This window comes from Podarcis muralis, chromosome 3, assembly GCF_964188315.1.
Source record: "Podarcis muralis chromosome 3, rPodMur119.hap1.1, whole genome shotgun sequence".
NCBI lineage: Eukaryota > Metazoa > Chordata > Lepidosauria > Squamata > Lacertidae > Podarcis > Podarcis muralis.
In genome coordinates this window covers 120,427,965-120,448,029 of record NC_135657.1, presented here as the reverse complement: position 1 = coordinate 120,448,029, position 20,065 = coordinate 120,427,965, and the positions used below count along the sequence as shown (strand labels likewise).

Genomic DNA, 20,065 nt, shown 5'->3' with positions numbered 1-20,065 from the left:
GTTTCAGTGTTCGAGTAATGTCCAGCAGTACTAAAATCTTAGTGAATGATGTGCTGCAAGAAGAAAAAGTTACTTTTCCCATTTTCTATGTTTTGAAGAGCCATAAAAGTCAAAACAAGTGAAAGAGCAAACCAGGCCTATTCTAATGTGAAGTTTGGTGCACATTATGGTTTGGGGCCCCTCCAATGTGTGGAAATTCTGAGACAGCTCATAATGACAAGTATCTTAAAGGTGACCTACAAAGAGAGAAAGGTTTTTTATGGCCTTTTTTTTTTGGTGCTGACATTATTGAAAGAACAAAAACATGCTGTAAAGTTTAGAAAACCCAAATAAGGCTTGGTCAGCAGACACAGCATTCTTTTGCTACAGAAGCCCTCAACTACTGTAGTAAGAAAGCCAGAACCTGACCGAATGAGACTGAAGCCCCCTTTGAACTACTGGGACTTACACAGAGGCTCGGGCTGTAAAATAAATCTAATCCTGCATTGTGTTTTCGCTCAACCCCCTCGTTCAAGCTTTGTGCCCTTGAAAAATTCTCAGAAGCTACAGCTGCTTCAAAATGTCACCACCTGATTATTGACTGGAACAGGCCGCAAAGAGGCCAAATTCAAGAGGGCTGAATTTCATGATTTCTCAGTTCAATTCAGGATGGCACCTGCATTTTAAAGTTCCAAATAGTCACCATAACTCCAGACAATAGAAGCCACCTGCACATAGTCTGCCTTGTGTCAGTCATGTGAAGACCTGGCCATCAGCTAGTACAATGGCTGCCCATGTGCTGCGCAGACTGGATGCCGTGCTCCATCGCCCCCCGACCCACAAATCAGGGTCTGGTTGAGAAGCAACCTTCGCGACAACCGGAGGCCCTCAGCCCAATTTGAGAGAGAGAGAGAGAGAGAGACCAAGTGGGTGGGTGCCTCCTGCCCCCATGCAGCCCGGCTGACCCCAGCGCTGGATTGATGAGGGTGGTGCTGGCCCCGACCGACCAAGGGGCCCGACAGAGAGCCTTCCTCCTCTCGGGGTGCCAAGGCCGAGGCCCATTTTGCAAGGGCTCTGCCCCTGCTGACCTCGGGGGGGACGGGGCAGGACCAACACCCTTCGGAGGGGCCGCGGGCCCGACGGGCGCAGCTCCTCCTCCTCCTCCTCGGCCTTTGTTCGGCGGCGGCGGCGGCGAGAAGCCGGCCGGGCCGGGCGAGCGGGAGGCGGCCTCGTCGGGCCGGGCGAAGATGGCGGCTGCCCGGCCGCGTCCCGCCCTCGGCCCAGCGGCGCCTCCTCCCGCCGGGCGCCGGGCAGGCGCAGAGGAAGCGGCCGGGCGCCCGTCCCGCCCTCGTCGTGGGAGCAGGCCGGCCCGGCAGCCGCGAGTCCGGGGCCGCAGGAGGAGGCGGAGCGGCGGCGGCGGCGTTGGCGAGGAGGCGGAGCGGCGCCCCTGAGGCGGCGGCGGCGGCGGCGAGGTCAGCGGGGAGGGCGAGGCGGCGCCGGGGCTTCCTGGGGCTGCCCGGTCTGGAGCAGCGCGGGCCCGGGAGGGGAAGGCGGGCGGGCGGGCGGCGGGGTCTCCGCGGAGCCGGAAGAGCTGCTCCTCCTCCGGCGGCAACAGCCTCCCCCCCAGACGGGACCCCAGAGCCCTCGGCAGCGCTGCCTTCCTTGCCCCGGAGCGCATGGCAGCTTCGGTCAGGTTCCATCCTCACTTATGTGGGACCAGTTTCCACGCGGAATCACAGAACTCTAGAACTGTAAAGTTGGAAAGGGACCCCGAGGGTCATCTAGGCCAACCCCCTGCAAGGCAGGGATCGCAACACGAAGCGCCCCCATCCAATTCGAAACCACTCCAGATCCTGCTTAGCTTTGCAGATGTGCCAGCAGTTTCGTTGCTGCAGCTCCTTCAGCAGCCAGCCGAGGGGAGCAAGGTGCTGGCGCCCAGGTGCCTGGCCCCTTGACCCAGACCCGCCTGGCTTGTGGGGCTGCCCCGTTGGGTCCAGAGTGTCCTGAACGCTTTGCTGTGTGAGGCTGATCCGTGCTGCATTGAAAGAGGCCGTGATGCAACCGCTTCTACGGAAACCGGCTCCGGGCCCTTTGGCTTGGAACATTGACCAGTTGGCAAGACCCCCTTTGGGGGAAGGTGGTGGAGAGAGCCATGGGGGGCAGCTACAAGCATTATTGGAGGGCCCAGATTATTTAGAGCCATTCCCACCTGGGTTCAGTCGGGGCCACAGACCTGAGTCGCCCTTGCTGCCCTGATGGATGACCTCTGCAGAGAGCAGCGCACAGGGAGTGTGACCTTGCTCCTGCTTCTGCACTCAGGGAAGACCACCCACCATCCTGGACCCATGGACTGGGGACAGTGTATTACAGCGGTTCCAGTCCTACCTTCAGGTCCAGAGAGTAGCACTGGGAGAGTACCTCTTGGCCCCCGGGCAGCTATTTAATATATGCCAGTTGGGGTTTCAGGGCAATGTGCCACCAGTATGCTGAGGACACTCAGTTCTCTTTCTCCTTAACATCTGAATGTTACGGAGAGACCACACAGTCCTGGGGTCATATCCTGCCTGCCTCCCAGTGCCATCGCTGCCTCCCATGGGAGCAAGTTCCATAGTTCACACTATGCTGTGTGAAGAAGAGCTTTCTTTTATCTGTCCTGAATTTTCCAGCTTTTGCTTCCTTCAGTATCCATGAGTTGTCGTGTTATAAGAGAGAGAGGAAAACATTGCCACCCACTTTTGCTCATGTCCTGCTTCCAAGCGTCCCACGGGGTCCCTGGGAGAACAGGAGGCTGGGCCAGACGGGCCTTTGGATTGTCAACTGTTCCCTTTTCTTGCGAGGAATCCTATTTGGAATAAGGGAATTTCCCTTAAAAAAAGAGAAACGTTGACAGCCATGGGCTCTTACTATGTCTTATTTGATAAACTTCAAATGTGACTATATTTTTTCATGTGTAGTATATAAATTGCAGATGTTTTGTTTGGGTATGATGCATTTGTTTGTCAGTATTAGCGCATAGGCTTTTGTGGGCTACGGTCTACTTGAACAGATGCATGAAGTGTGATCCTCAGTCAAAGTACATATACAGACAATTGTGAGTTAACCGCAGACATTGAGATCAGGGAAACGAGATGAAGAAAAAGTACAGACCTGATAATTACATAATTATTTGTGGTCATTACAGCTGGTAACAGAGACATCCTCTCATGGTAAGCCAAGCCCCCCCCCCAGGTGCTCTTTTTAAATTTGCATTCCTGATTATTGATGCTAATGGTATTGAGGTGGTTATATGCACCCCACTTTTAATATGGCTTGTGCCTAAAAAAGGTTTTGGGTGAGTATACTGTTTCATTTCTAATTGGTGCATGTCTTCTTGCTTCCTGCTGAAATTCTGCAAATTCCACAAATGTTCTGGAGCAGGGGCATTTGACCTGCTTTTGTTGCACTATCTTTAGTTATTACATTTATACCCCACCTTTTATGAAAGACACTTAAAGTGGCATTCATGGTTTTCCTCCCCACTCTTTCTATCCTCTCAACAACCCAGTGGGGTCGACTAGACTAGGCCGAAAGATTTGAAACCTGGCCTCCTTCATCCCTGTCCAGCCCTCCAGCCACTGCAGCACACTGGCGCTCGTGATATAGGCAAGAGGGCCTCTCTGGACAGCCATCATGCTGGAAGCATTGTAGAACAGCTAATAAAGCAAAATGATGTTTGGGTGACCCGGTATAAACCCCCCACTAATGCACATGGAGAGGCATGAATAACAAGATGAAGAAGGGATAGGAGAGCCACCTTCAGATATCTGAAGGGCTGTCCCATGGAAGTTGCAGCAAGCTTGTTTTCTCCTCTGGAGGGTAGGACTCAAACCAGTTCAAGTTACAAGAAAGGAGATTCCGACTAAACATCAGAGAGAACTTTCTGACAGTAAGAGCTGTTTGACAGTGGGAGATTGTGGACTTTCCTTCCTTGGAGGTTTTTAAGCAGAGGTTGGATGGCCATCTGTTGTGGATGCTTTAGCTGAGATTCCTGCACTGCAGGGGGTTGGAATGGACCTTGGGGTTCATTCTAGTGCTACAACTCTACGTCATTCAGGCAGTGACATTCAGGCAGAATACCTGTGCAAAACCCCCGCCAGTCTGCAGGGCTGCCAAATTAACACGTGTAGAGTGATAAACATCCACAGTGATGATTCAGTCCCCAAAGAGTAGGGTCAAATCTCTTGATGTGTCTGTAGTAGCAGTTCCTCTGCTTCAGTTTGGCCCAGACTCTGTGGCAGACCCAGATGCAGACTCTGCCCTCATGGCAGGACCTAATAATTCCCCCACAACATGAGAGGATATTGCACCTGCTCATCTTCCAGCATGACATAAGCCATAATCTACCAGCAATACCTTTCTGCATTCTACATAGGACAAACAGGCAGTCTCTGTGCAGAATAAAAAATGGACAGAGATCTGATATCAGAACTGGCAATACTGAAAAACAAATGAGGGACATTTTAACTTTGCAGGGCACTGTAACTGGTCTTAAGGTGGCCATATTGGAATGGAATAATTTCAAAGGCGTTCAATGCTATCCGTTCTGGGTTCATGGGTTATTATAGCACTATATGTGTTAATTGGCTTGTCCTGCCAGGATGCCAGTGTTCCCAGCAGCATTGTTCATTAACAACCAATTAATGACATCCGTACTTCTTTGCATTTCATTTCCCTCTGACCTCACCATTAGCGGTCCCTAGTACATGCCATGTGTGGGTATTTGCCAACTGATTATATCACTTCATGCAAATGAAGAAAGAAGATTCCACCTAAACATTAGGAAGAACTTCCTGACAGTAAGAGCTGTTCGACAGTGGAATTTGCTGCCAAGGAGTGTGGTGGAGTCTCCTTCTTTGGAGGTCTTTAAGCAGAGGCTTGACAACCATATGTCAGGAGTGCTCTGATGGTGTTTCCTGCTTGGCAGGGGGTTGGACTCGATGGCCCTTGTGGTCTATTCCAACTCTATGATTCTAAATGCATAGGCTGCAAAAGCTAAATTTGTAAGGCTTTGTTGTTACCACCATTGTGTGTGAAATGGGGAACATTTGGGAGGAATTTAGAAATACATACTCTTACCCCAGCTCCTTCGATTTCACCCAGTAGTTTGTGGTATATCTGGGACTACATTCAGTACATAAAATCCACACATTCTTTAAAAAAATCACACTGCATATGTGTAAAGCATTTGGCGTTCCAGAAGGAAACATTTGAGAATGTGTTAAGGCAAAACGTTGAAATATTAAGGGTGCATTGTTAATTTCAGAATGTTTCCAAGATTGAACTTACTAGATGGTTTGCAACTTAAAGTTAAATGGAACTGGTCAGTGAATGTAGTTGATGAGGTGTTTTATGGAATACCTTGTTTGGCATTCCTCCCAACCCCCACCCCACCCCTAAAAGAGGTTCTCTTGCTTCCTGTTTTGAGCATTCTTCTTAATACCATAAGTCATAATAATATAGTGCTTTTACAAAACATTTATAAACCTCCCCTTGGAATTTATTGCATACTTTTTTCAACAATGGTCCCGATTCACGTAATCAATCTTTGCATTTGCTGCACTTGTTTTTTGACTGGGTGATTTATTGGCCAGCTTTTAAGATTCTCTTACATTTTTCCCCCTGTTGCTCAAAATATTTTTGTAAGGGTTGCCAGCCTTGTTTCAGATCAGTGTCAGTGTCAGAAGCTTGAAGAATGACTTTTGTGGGCTTACTAAACACAGAGGAAGTGTCTGAAATGTGATTAGTCAATTAACTACATGTTAACATGTAGCAGTGTGCAATTTAATAAACGTATATGTTTTAGCAATTATATTTGCATAATAATCTTAGGCACGGTTGAAAGTTAGGGGCTAATGACATTTCTGCATGAGCTCCTAAAGCAATAAGACATGCTAGACACTGCATTCCCTGTGATTATATGCACCCCAAGGGCAACATTAAGGCACAAGGCCAAACCCAAGAAGTGTGATAATCCCCCAGAAATTAATTGAGTGGAATGTTGGAGGCTATTGAGAAACGTAATGCACACAGAGGGGTGGGGAGGGAACTAGTTAGACCTCTGCTTCCACTTGTGCTCTCTTCTGCTGGCAAGAGGGTGATCGCCTCAGGCAGCAATCCGTTCAGTGTGAATTACAGAATTGTAGAGTTCCATCTAGGGACTCCTGGAAGGGACCCCATCTAGACCTCATCTAGTCCAAACCCTACAATGCAGGAATCTCAGCTAAAGCATCCATTGACCATCCAACCTCTGCTTAAAAGCCTCCAAGGAAGTAGAGTCCACCACCTTCCGAGGGAGACCGTTCCCGGTCAAGCAGTTATCACCCTCAGAAAGCTGTTCCTAACGTTTAGTCTGAATCTCCTTTCTTGTAACCTGAAGCCATAGGTTCAAGTCCTACCTTCCAGAGCAGGTGAAAACAAGCTTGCTCCATCTTCCATCTGGCAGCCCTTAAGATATTTGAAGATGCATGGCTTATTCCCTCTCGGTCCCGGGATATGTTTTTGGGCAAAATATACCCAACTCCCTCAACTGTTCCTCATAAGCTTAATTGTTTTGGAGTAACATATTCCACCAAATGATCATGAAAACACCACAGTTCATTTGGTTATGATCATAACAGCAGAATTCTAGGTTGAGAATTGGACTAGTCAAAAAAGATTTGGGCCAAATATTGTCACAAAATGGTCAAGTATTTTAAAAGCAATAACCTTTTGAGAGCAACAGAATATTACCAACATAATTGATGTTTGTGCTACTTATGACAATAAATTATGTTGCTCCCTCCCCCCCCCCCCAGGAACTTAGCATAATGCACATCAGCCTTTCTCCACCTTGGGGGTCCCCAAATGTTGTTTGACTACAACTCCCATCATCCCTTGCTAGCAGGACTGGTGGTTGGGATGATGGGAGTTGTAGTCCAGCAACATTTTAGATTAATCTACTCATGGAGTTGTTCCGAGGCTGACAGTATGCGACTGGCCCAATGTTGCCATTGAGCCTTATGGTCAGGTGAGAATTCGAACCTACGCCTGTCTTCCTGGTCCTAGTCTGGCCTGCTGCCTGCTAGACTTTTGCCTCTGTTTGGAGATGTCTAAAATTATAGTACTTTGCTTCACTGCTTGTTTTGCCCCAATTGCTGCAGAGCTAGGAGATAACTAGCACTAAGGTAATGACACCATAATGACACACAGAAGTATTCATTAAATGTTTGACTGGGGTCAAATAACAGTTGACAATATTTGACTTGCTTGCCAAGCCTAAATAATTTTCTTCAGTTTAAGCAAGGGATTATTTTGTCCTCTACTCCTTGCTTGCATATACTTCAGAGCCCCTGCCTTACTTTCTCTTTCCACCTGCTAGACAAAATTGTCAGCAAGGCAAACCAGGGATTTATTTGACCTTCAATTTTTAGCAGAATTCTATGAATTCTAAACTACCGTACTTTTCCGTCTATTAGACGCCCCCATGTGTAAGACCCCTCCTATTTTGGGGGACTCAATTTTAAGTAAATGAGGGGAGATTGCCCAAAGTTGTTGAGCCTCCCCCCCCCCCCAGCTGCGGGCAGGAAACACTCCCTAGATCATTTCCCACACGCAGGTAGAGGGAGTGTTTCCCTCGTGCAGCAGCATCGGGGGAAGCTGCGCGCTGCCAGCCAGCGCCCCCAGAGCACTCCCTGCGCACAGCAGCACCTCCCCACCCCGCCACTATCCGTGTATTGGACGACCCCAGTTTTTTGACATGATTTTTGTGTCAAAAAACCTCGTCTAGTCCACAGAAAAATACGGTAATTCTAATATCAGGGTTACTGAAGTCTCTCATGACTACTATATCTCTCCCCTTGGAAAGTTTGGTCCCATGATCTAGGAAGGAATTACCCGGGTCTTCTGCCTGGCTTGGCACTCTAGCACACCACAGTGATTATTTATTTTTACACAAATGCTCTCAATGATCTTCCGTGTTCAGTTTCATAGATTTCCAGGTTTGTCACTGGGGGCCCAAGTTGTATCGGTGTCTAGGAGTGCCAGAGTGCCTTTCACTAACTTCCACGTGAATGATAGCTGTAACTGTTAAAACGTCTGCAAATCACAACTTTCTGTGCTGCTCTTTAACTTTCTCAGTAATTACTGTTCTTCTGTGAATTCAATTTAGTCAACGTACAAGCCCAAACAACATTATTTAGTTTTTCAGGCATGTTGCTAACTTACTATGAATGCCCTCATATCTACTGACCTTGTAATATAATGCTTCTCTATATTGAGCCACAAATGCAATTTGTGTGGTTTGCAAAGATGACTTGATTTGGAGTGCAGTTATGTTTAGATAGGTGCTGAATGGCACAGGTTCTGATCAGTAGAATTAATTTTGTTAGACAGTCCGAGGATGGAATTCTTTGGACAACCTGAAATGGTTCACTGTGGCCATGGCTAAGAAACTCTCAAGCACTTCAAAGATGTAGGTATTACTGGTACCTGAGAACTGGGAATATTTATTCAACCCTGCATTGGACTATCATCTTAGGTTTCCAAGGGCATCTAGGCATGTAGAATACTTTTCCTGGAGTTACTGTTAGTGAGATCTGATTTGTGTTGTGAGTACAGAAAACAGTGTTCTCTTGAAAAGAACCGTCTCTTGCTATAATGATAGAGAATCTTATATTCTTAGAGAGAGCTTCACCATGAGACTCCAGATTAGCTGTGCTGATACAATTCAGTATGTTCACAAATGTGTCAACATGATTTCAGAAGTTCAAGTAGATGTTGATGTGATTTTGATTGCTTCTGCAGTCAAATTATGCTGATTCTGCTGTTTTAGTGAAGTATCCAATAAAGTTTAAAAAGCCCATAAGATTCTTGGGCAAGCATAAGAAATGACATAATTTGACATATTGCCATTTTTCACTGCTAGGCTTTCACTACTTATCTGTACCCCAGCCAGCCACAAATATTCTTCTCCTGCTGCTCCTTTTTAAGTTATTTGTGTCACAATGAGCTGCCTCAGAATTTCTACATACAAAGCATAAAAAGGTAAAGGTAAAGGTACCCCTGCCCGTACGGGCCAGTCGTGTCCGACTCTAGGGTTGTGCGCCCATCTCACTTAAGAGGCCAGCGCTGTCTGGAGACACTTCCGGGTCACGTGGCCAGCGTGACGAAGCTGCTCTGGCGAGCTGGCACCAGAGCAGCACACGGAACGCCGTTTTACCTTCCCGCTATAAAGCGGTCCCTATTTATCTACTTGCACTTAGGGGTGCTTTTGAACTGCTAGGTGGGCAGGAGCTGGGACCGAGCGACGGGAGCTCACCCCGCCGCGGGGATTCGAACCGCCGACCATGCGATCGGCAAGTCCTAGGCACTGAGGTTTTACCCACAGCACCACCCGCGTCCCTCCGCATACAAAGCATAATTCACCCTAAATCAGAATGTTCTTATTTACTTCTATTTTTTTCTGTAAAGTTATTACAATATTACATCTCTACCCCCAGCACAGCTTTCCTAATGTCGGCTGCAACATCAGGGCAGCAGCTTGCAATCTATGGAACCAAGATATAATGCGCAGTGCCAGAAATGATTCTGCAGAAGCCTGTGTATATGTTTTATTTACACACACACACACACACACACACACACACACACACACCTATATTCTATTTATAAAATTATTTCTATACTCCCATAACATAAAATATAAGGGTGGTATACAACAATAAAACACTATTAAAACAATGCAGATAATCTTTAAAGCTAATCAGTTTCAACAACTGCAAAGGCCTGCTGGCATTTAAAAAACCCCACTCTTCCAGAGATGCCGCTGAAAATAAAAAAGCAAGAATGCCTTGCCCAATCTCTCCTTGACACTAAATGCCCAACTTCCAATGGAGGCCAGTTGAACTTCTGTAGTGCAGGGCACAGCTAACAGCAGCACACCTCTAATACCTGCTCTGAGGGCTCAGGGGGTCTTTAAAGTAACCAAGTTGTTCCGGGCTTTGTGTGTCAACGCAGGAGCCACACTCCTTGGCTTCTTGGAAGACATGGGAGCTGTGGAAGAGCCTGACGCTTTGCTAAGTTCGCATTCATTTCAGTGAGACCTTTGCAAGAAAATGGCTCAGAGGGCTGTCTGTCCTTGATGGCACACCCAGTCTGCAAATTGAGCTGGTCACCTCACATGAGTTCTTACACTGTAGGCGCTGGCCATTAATTATGCTGTTCCTGCCAAAATAACAATATCAAATATAATGGCTTGGATCCAGACCTGCTCTTGTACACGTGGAATAACTTTCCTAAGTTTTGCCTCTTTCCCCTCCCTCCATAGCCCAGCCTGTATCACATCTCATACTATTCTGGAGGGGCTACGTTTGGGAGGAGACCTCATGTGTACAAAACTTCCTGCCATAGATAGGCATTCTATAGTGGACATCAGGGGAAATGACTTGTTTTGCAGTGTTTTCTTAATGGAGAAAACTATTTGCATTAGCAAATAGTAAAAATCCTGCTTCTTCCTTATAATGAGTGAGTGACAATAGGTTGTAAAGAAGGATGAGCATCAAAATTTATGAACTTAAAGGCTCAGCAATGTATCCAGGGTCATGAATTCCTTATGGCACTTATTAAATAGAAAAGCAAGCAAGATTTGTTGCTTTTGCTTATATAATAGTAGAGTATTAATCGCCCTCCCTTGCAAGTCTTGAAGAATAGAAACACAAGGAGCAGCAAAATAGGAATCTCTCTACAACATTCTCTTTTATTGTAATAAGAAAATAACGGTATTTCCTGTGGTTCCTGTACACATTTCCTGTTGTGATGGTTTGTAAGGGAACTTGAGTTGATTCACACATACATCTATGTCACATATTGATTTAATTCAGATATGGCATCAAGCCATGTTTTGATGCTCTTAACTATCATAACATCCATGTTGACAAAGCATGACTTCTGACCGTCTAGCTAACGAAAATAAGAGAATGTGGGTTGAAGCTTATTTTTGAAGCTATGGTTTACACAAGCTAGTTTGATGAGCTATGGTGATAGTCTCTGCTCCATCTTCATAAGCTGCTATGTCCTAGAGAGCAGTGATGAGGAGATGGAAGCCCAAAGCAGTTCTCTCCCTGGTAGTTCCCTAAGCACCCCTTCCTCACCACTGGTCCTGCTCTGGCTGGTGGTTCCCTGTAATCAAAGACCCACAATGCACCCGGGTTAAAAAGCATATATCAGTATACAGAGGTTACAATGGCAGTAATTAAAAAACCTGATCTCTATCTGAAAACTTTTATCTATTTCATTAAGCCCATAGCCTTGTTTTCTCAGTCTCCAAATGCATCTCAGTCCTCTAGCTACTCTTTCACAATCAAATGTGAAGCAGGTACACAGCAGATTACTTCTGCTTTTGAATTTGTTGTTGTTTTCATGTCCCAGGTCTCTTCATGGGCGGCTCCCAATCAGTGTTAAAAACAGTACAGCATTACATATTAAAAACTTCCCTGAACAGGGCTGCCTTAAGATGTCTTCTGAATATCAGGTAATTATTTATCTCTTTGACATCTAATGGGAGGGCGTTCCACAGGGCGGGCGCCACTACCGAGAAGGCCCTCTGTCTGGTTCCCTGTAACCTCACTTCTCGCAGTGAGGGAACCGCCAGAAGGCCCTCGGCGCTGGATCTCAGTGTCCGGGCTGAATGATGGGGGTGGAGACGCTCCTTCAGGTATACAGGACCGAGGTTTGATAAAACATCAAACATTACAAAATGTAAGACATACCTATTGTGGCAAGTGTTAATGGTAAGGATCAATGGGGCAATGGCATTTTATTGCCCCATAATAAAGTGCCTGGCATGCTCTGGTCCATGGGGTCACGAAGAGTCAGACACGACTAAACGACTAAACAACAACAACAGGAGCAGCCCAGGAGTACTACTACTATTACTACTATCACCACTACAGTCATACCTTGGGTTGAAGTAGCTTTGGGTTGAGCTTTTTCAGGATGTGCTCCGCAGCGACCCGGAAGTAACGGAACACGTTACTTCCGGGTTTCACCGCTCAGAATGACGTCACGCGCATGCACGGAAGCGGCAAATCGTGACCCGCGCACGTGATGACGTGCAGACGCGGGTTGCGTTCGCTTCAGGATGCGAACGGGGCTCCGGAACGGATCCTGTTCACATCCAGAGGTACCACTGTACTACTATTTGTATTTTGGAAAAGGTGGAATACGCCACTTGGTATAATGAGTGTAAGTGCTGAACGTCAAGGAATTTAGTAAGGAATCCTTCTTTCCTAGGATGCGCTTTATTACTATCCTATGTTTTGCTTCACATTACTTCCCGATTAATTGGAGAGAGCTCATAGAAGTTGAAGATATCCTCTGCTTTGAACAGCAGCATTATTGCCTGCTTACAAGCGGGTAAATAACCCAGAGGGTCTGTGCCAAGGTTTCTTCCATCTTAAACACTGATCCTTTCACATTTCTTTACTATAAATAACATCTTTGAAAATGGTTGGCATTGGTAATACTTACGTCTCCTAATGTATATGCATTCACATGATCACTCAAGGAGATTATTTTCCATCTGTAATGCCACCATGAATGCAGATAGAATGTGGAAGTGGTTAACCACTAGAATGGGCCCACTGCCTTCGCTGTGTGGTGCTAAGGAACCTCACTTTCTTAAGTAACGCTAAATAAGATTCAGTACCACTCACCCTGATATATGCTGACCTGGGCTAGAGTGGAAACTGCTCAGCATTCAGTGTGCAAAATAACAGATTACAGAGAAAGTATGATAGCTTTCATACAGATGACTATAAATGAAAGCTTTTTTAAATTAAATGTTATGTTTTTCATTTCATTTTAAATTATTTTTATGCATACCAGACTTTCCTTCAGAAGAAAGGAATTTGGCAAATATTACGTAGATTTAGCTAGAACCTCATAATTACTAGTTTTAAATAGTGTTAATCAAATATTATCATCTTCTTATGGGGGTTCATGTATAAACTACAGCATGTTGAAATAATCTGCATCTCCATCTGAACATCTGAATTCATTTTGTAGAATATGGCATGCAGCTGCATTTAAATTCAAAGCAAAAACAACTGCAGTACATTGACCCACTGAATATTACAGTAGGTTTTGAATTTCATGTTAGTTGGATTTATTGGAGAAAATTGATTTGAGTGCTTCTGCTTTTGGCTGAGATTTTTTTAATGTCCGGAAGAAAGGAAATGGGACATGCATATGATCAGACTTTGATGTGTAAAGAAGTTAATTATCTAAGCCATCTAACAGATCTTAGCTGGGGAAGTAATTATTTTAAACAGTACAGGGTGGTCTAATGAGGTGCAGGGTTCATCTAAATAAAATGTTCTACACCTACTTAGCTTATAAGCGTAATAACGTGGCCATAGAAAAAACGTTGCTAGCTGGTTGGAGCGTTCAGCATTCTTTCTTCCTTTTTGTTCATCATCATTATGTGCACATGTATAGAGAGGTGACTCGCTGGGTTTCACGCGCCTGCTTAAAAGTATTTACATGACCCGAAGTTAAGAGGCCAGAGGGAGTGGGCACCAAAAGGTTGGCCACTCAGGCCAGGGCAGCTTGCCAGCTTGGGGCAGAGGGAGACGTGGGGAGAATGGGTCAGTTGCCTTCGCCTTGAGCTTGTGACTGAGGGAAGTCTCTGCCGTAGAGAAATTCCTTCTCCTCCATAGTTCTTTCCAGTCTATTGGAACTCGCAGTTTCTTTCCCTCTTAGCTTTTGAGGATTTCTGTAAAAGGGGCAGAAAGGAGGGCAGGCAGCTGCCAAAGCAAATAGGGTTTTGATCGCTCAGGTTTTAGACTGAAAGCAGTGTCTTTTCTGCAGTCGGCCTGAGGCTGTGGAAGGATCTGCCCCCCACTGTTTTGCTGATTTTTGGAGAGGATGCAAAACCTACCTCTTCCGAGAAGCCTGTTTCTGTTGACATGCCCTGTGTCCCTGGCTTGCTGCTGCCATCGATTTTTAAAATTGCTTTTAATTTATTTGGTTTCTTCTTCAAAGTTTGAGTCACAGGGTACATTTGTTTTCACCATCTTCTATGAATAATTTTGCCCTCCCAGAGTTAAATGAGGGCACTGTGGGTAAAGAGATTCAGACACTGGCCCGATGGCCATGTTCTACCTCCACTGCCTGTCACAAGTGGGGGGCGGGCGGGGGGGGGAGTACTGTTGTGCCCAGGTTCTAGCTCTGGTTTCCCACAGTCATCTGGTTGGCCATTGTGGGACCAGGATGCTTCCCATTCCCTTTGTTGTTTGAAAAGTATTCCAAATACACCGATAATAACAGCACAGGGCCTCAAGCTCAATCTCATCTATGAATTGTGTAGCTCAATCCTATGCATGTGTACTCAGAAATAAGTTTCAGTGGGTTCAGCTTCAGATGAGCCTGCATAGCGCAGCAGCCAAACTTTCCCATGAGCAGGAAACCTGTGATTCCCCACCGGCCACGTCTGCTCTTATTGCTGTTTAGACTTCTGAAGTTCAGCCCAAAGAATTGATTTATGAGAGATGTGGGTGTAGGGATGGGAATCAAGAGGGTGAGAGTCAATAAAAGACCATTAAAATTATCTGGAGGAAGAGACAAGTATTACACCACACCATGAACAAATTGCTGTCACTCAAATTCTGGTTATTCTTTTAATAATTGCTTTTGCTAGTTGCCTAGTCTGAAAATTAATTGCATTTTGGTTCCCCTTCCTTTGTGTTGTCATCTTTAAAGTGTATTCTCCTTGAAAATGAAATATTAATAAGCCAGTTTGGATTAGCATACAAATACTGTAACCCCTGCCTTTTAGCCTCATCTGCCATAGCTTAAAAAACAACACCACATACTAAAATGCCATGCTATCTCTAATACACTGTTGACAGAAATACGGGACAGCGTCTAAGAACACGGCAATCCATCTATGCTCTCCAGTTTCTGGGAACTCAAACTACAGAATTAGTATTCGAAATTACAGAAAATGACTTTATTCAAACCCAAGCTGCCTTCAGCATATGGAAAAATCACAGATCGGGAATCCCTTGTTCTGTCCTGCCGGGCAATGGCAGAAGAGTAGGATCGTGTGATGAAGGAATTCCCTTCTGTGGGCAAAAGGACACTAGAATATTGCCCAGAAATCCCCGTGACCACACATGTGCACACCACTGCATATGAATAATTGTACCTACGTAGAGATTGGCAACCAGTGTACACTGTAGGTAGACCATACACATGTTGAATGCTACATGTGATGCACACGTATGCAGGCCCGTGCAGAGCTTGTGGGAGAGCATGGCGGGAGTCTTGTTAGAATAACATAATAATTCTAACCCCAAAGCAGCCGGTCCCTGGCAGGCCCCCCAGCAGGGCTTTGCCCTCCAAGGCCTGGGGCAAGTGTACCCAGCTGCCGTCCACCGCATGGGCCTGCATACCAGTGGCGGAGCGTGTGCTACTGCCACGCAGGAGGACAGGGGGTGCCGAGGGAGCCTGCTGTGGCCGTACTGGCCCAGCCCTTGCTGCTGCTTCAAGTCAGTCCAGGTTTCCTAGAAGGCCTTTAGAGGAAAGATGGGGCCTAGTGCATGAAGACTCAGCTTGCTTGCTTGCTTAAGGTGCCTGAGAGTTTGGAACTTTGCTGGAAACTGGACTTACATGGAAAACTGAAATGTCATTTCAAAAAGTCAGTTGAGAAATGACAATATTTTATATCACGTTTCCCACCAATACGTTGTGGAATATAGTTTCACTTCAAGACCTGGTCTGTCACTTCCTGTTCATCTTTGCTTTTGGGTAAAAGAAATATATATTAATATAAAATCTCCTGTGTGATCAAGGAGAAAAATTGACTTGTCCAGTATTCAGAGCAATACATTTAAAATAAGACTTGTGGATAATTATGGCGTGAAATACAGCACTAGTTAACCATAGTAACAAAAAACTTGTATAAATTTTGTGCTTTAGGAAATGTGTATAGGTGAAAGGTAAAACTATAATAGGCAAATCTAAGAGTGCTGACTGAGGGCAAATGATGCTAACATCTGCTTTTCATTCTTTAAAGCCACTGTTGCTAATAATAATGTAAGAAATGAGTAGACCATGGATAAATGAAGGCTTACCAGATTTTTTCAAGTCAGAAAGATTAGTGGAGGGGAACCAGCAACAATTCCGTGGGTACTATCATTTAAAAATGTTATCTGATGACAGGAATCAAAGACCAAAGCATTTGTATGAGTTGGTAGTACATTAGCTGACAATTCTCCCGATTCCCGTTAGAAATATGTTATATAAAAAATAATTTGGGTTTTCAGTCTAATAATTAGTTTTGTTCAGAATATGGTGTGTTGCTCATAATGCTTATAGTGTTTGTTGGCAGCATATGAATATTACTTGTGTAATATCTGTGGTTCTGTCTGACAGCAAGAGCCGTTCCACCGTGGAACAGGCTCCCTCTCCTTCCCACTGGCGGAGGAAGAGACGTGCGGCGGGAGCGCACCGCCCTGGCAGTGTGATCCTGGCGGGCTGCCATCGCGGCTGCCCCCCTGCCCCCGCTGGGTGCCACGCCCCTACAGGCAGCACACCCAACGGGTGGCGCGCTATGCCCCCAGGATGTGTGCCAGCCCCGCCCCCTCCTGCTCTCCGCCCCCCGGTGCCAGAGCATGTAGCTCCGACACTGCTCCCTCCTTGGAGGTTTCTGAGCAGATGTTAGATGACCATCTGTCATGGATGATTTAGCTGAGATTCCTGCACCTAGGTGAGACTAGATCAGTGTTTCCCAACCTTTTTTGGGCAAAGGCACACTTGTTTCATGAAAAAAATCTCGAGGCACACCACCATTACAGCCCCGTGACGTCAGCGCGCAGCGTCACGCCGGGAGGGACGCACGAAAGTGTAAGATTCAATTTTTTTCCCTCCCCCTTGCCTTCCTTCTGTGCCAACCGCCAAAAAGCCAAGAATCGCGGGACCGCCGGCGGAGGGGGGGAGGGCGAGCGGAGGCAGCGGCGAGCCCCGTTCCTCCCCATCCGCCCCATTCCGTGCAAGGAGCGCGAACAGGTGTGAGAAGGGGGTCAAACCTGCGGGTCGGCGCTGGGGAACCTCCAAGCTTTGGGGGTGGGGGGGAGGAGGCAGCAAAGCAAGGCAGGAAGGAGAGCGCGGCTTGGCGAAGTACTCGGCGGCGAAGGCCAGCAGGTCCGGCGGCCGGTGCCGCAGCACCTCCACCGTGTAGCCCTGCAGCAGCTCAGTCAGACCCGGCGGGATCTCGATGCTCATCTTGTAGCCGAGGCGCGCGGGAGACTCAACGGACGGGCCCGGGAGAGAGAGAGAGAGAGAGAGAGACACATGACGGAGAGAGAGCGGGAGTCCCTGCTCGCCGTCGCCACCTCTACAACTACTGTGGCGGTTGGTCGTGGTCGCCGCCGCCGCCGCCCACCTCTATCTATCTCTCCCCCTCAGCTTTCTACGCGGGCCTCGAGCCGGAGGTGGGGGGTGGCTGCCGCTTTCTCCGCCTCCACGTCCTGCCTCCTCCTCCTCGAGCCCTCCGTCAGCCCTGAGGGAACCGCTGCGCTCGCGCCGCCGCTCTCTGACACGCGAGAAAGAAAAAGGAACGGAGCGGCGGGGTAGTCGGGGGAAGGAGGGGCCGGAATGGAAGCGCGAGGCGAGCTGCGCATGCCCAGCAGGAAGCGGCGGAGAGCGCCACAGAGAGAGAGAGAGAAGCAAGGGAGGGCGGGGAGTGGGCGGGAACACGCTTCATGCGTCACAATAACGGACAAGAGGCGCTCGAGGGATAGATTAGGACCTAATTTGACTTTTACAAAAAAAAAAAAAAATCTTTCGAATTTTCCCCACGGCACACCAGGCAACATCTCGCGGCACACTAGTGTGCCGCGGAACAGTGGTTGGGAAACACTGGACTAGATGACTCTCAGGGTCACTTCCGACTCTACAGTTCTATGATTCCATGATAGTATTCATAATTGTGGCCTTCCCTGCCACCTGTAAAGCTTAGAGCACATTACCCAAATATGTCACCAAAAGTAAGACTTATATGACAGTAGCCATGATAATCTAGTAGAAATGTTAAAAGACTAGCTTTGACCTTTCCTTTTAGGTTACGCCAGTTGATGCCAAGAACCGCTTCACGTTGGCTCATTTTTTCTAGGCTTTTGTTTCATTAAGGATCTTTGTAGATGACTGTGTTTTTCCTTTGTTGACAAAGCATAACAATGAGTATGTGATGTCAGTAGCATGTTTTCTTATTAATATATTCTTACTAACCCCATAGCTCAGTTGGATAGAGTGTGGTGCTGATAACGCCAAGGTCGCAGGTTTGATCCCCGTATTGGACAGTTGCATATTCCTGCATGGCAGGGCGTTGGACTAGATCAGGCACCCCCAAACTTGGCCCTCCAGCTGTTTTGGGACTACAGTTCCCATCATCCCTAGCTAACAGGACCAGTGGTCAGGGGTGATGGGAGTTGTAGTCCCAAAACACTTGGAGGGCTGAGTTGGGGGATGCCTGGACTAGATGATCCTCAGGGTCCTTTCCAGCTCTGTGATTCTGTGATCTGGGAGAAAGCCCCAACCAGCAGTTCTTAATTCTGAGCAGATGTGGTTGGGATTGCAGTGTTAGGATGCAGATACATTAGTCAATTATATTCCTTATTCATTATTTTTAATGTATATAAGCAGTTTTAGTGAGAGAAGGGGTGAGTGAAAGTTAGTTCTGCATGATAGGTAAGTCATTTAAAGTAGCTGTAAAGGTGAAAAGCCTGATTATGTACAGGAACTGCATTCATGTAACTGGAAAGAATGGGGGTTTGCACTTGAGTAATCCAAGTCCTTCAGTCGGTCAGCGAAATAACATTCACGGGTATTTTCCCCAGGTTGTGGTGTCTGCTTGATACTGTCTTGTTGAAAGTTCTTAAGGGTTACAGTTTAGGAAGTGAAAACTGGTTGTATACTTCTTAATAAGTGACTGGGAGTGGCTTATGGGACCATATAACACCAGCTCTAAAGGATCTTCACTGGCTCCCAGTACATTTCTGAGCATAATTCAGTAGTGTTGGTGCGGACCTTTAAAGCCCTAAACGGCCTCATTTCAGTATACCTAAAGGAGCATCTCCACCCCCATCGTTCAACCCAAACACTGAGGTCCAGCTCCGAGGGCTTTCTGGTGGTTCCCTCACTGTGAGAAGAGCAGTTACAGGGAACCAGGCAGAGGGCCTTCTCAGTAGTGGCTCCCGCCCTGTGGAGCACCCTCCCATCAGATGTCAAGGAAATAAACAACTATCTGACTTTTAGAAGACATCTGAAAGCAGCCCTCTTTAGAGAAGTTTTTAATGTTTGATGTTTTGGTGTGTTCTTTTATACTTTGTTGGAAGTCTCCCAGAGTGGCTGGGGTACAAGAAATAAATTGTTGTTGCTGTTGTTGTTGTTATCATTATCATTATTATAGCAAATACAGTCATACCTCGGGGTAAATGTAGCATTGGAAGAGACCTCAAGGGACATCTAGTCCAACCCCCTGCAATGCAGGAATCTCAGATGCCCATCCAACCTCTGCCCACCTCCTCCCAAGGGAGTCCACTCCACTGTCTAACAGCTCTTACTGTCAGAAAGTTCTTCCTGATGTTTAGACAGAATCTCCTTTCTTGTAACTTGAATCCATTGGTTTGAATCCTACCCTGCAGAGCAGGAGAAAACAAGTGTCCTCCACCTTCCATGGGACAGCCCTTTGAAGATGGCTCTCAGACCTCCTCTCAGTCTCCTCTTTTCCAGGCTAAACATACCCAACTCCCTCCACCGTTCCTCATAAGGCTTGGTTTCCAGACCCTTGACCATCCTAGTTGCCTTATGCTGCACATGTTGCAGCTTGTCAACATCCTTCCTAAATTGTGGTGCCCAGAACTGAACACAGTATTCCAGGTGTGGTCTCACCAAGGCAGAATAGAGTGGACTATTATTTCCCTTGATTGGGACACTATACGTCCGTTGATACAGCCTAGAATAGTGTTCGCTTTTTTTGCTGTTGACTTAACTCATGTTAAGCTTGTGG

The 20,065-nt window shown here is 46.6% G+C and overlaps 1 protein-coding gene across 2 annotated transcripts in view; it reads left to right on the top strand.

The window, feature by feature from the left end:
* Positions 1-1,288: 1,288 nt before the first annotated feature.
* Positions 1,289-20,065, top strand: part of SUPT3H (SPT3 homolog, SAGA and STAGA complex component) — a 282,179-nt gene continuing 263,402 nt past the window's right edge. The window contains exon 1 of one of the 2 annotated variants that reach the window (XM_028721868.2): positions 1,289-1,446. Coding sequence is in view for 1 of the 2 variants with exons in the window: in XM_077926606.1 (XP_077782732.1) it covers positions 3,183-3,185 (3 nt within the window). In the remaining variant the exon portion in view is untranslated. Of the gene's footprint in view, positions 1,447-3,165; positions 3,186-20,065 lie in introns of those variants that run through there. The other variant, XM_077926606.1, reaches the window with a different exon arrangement.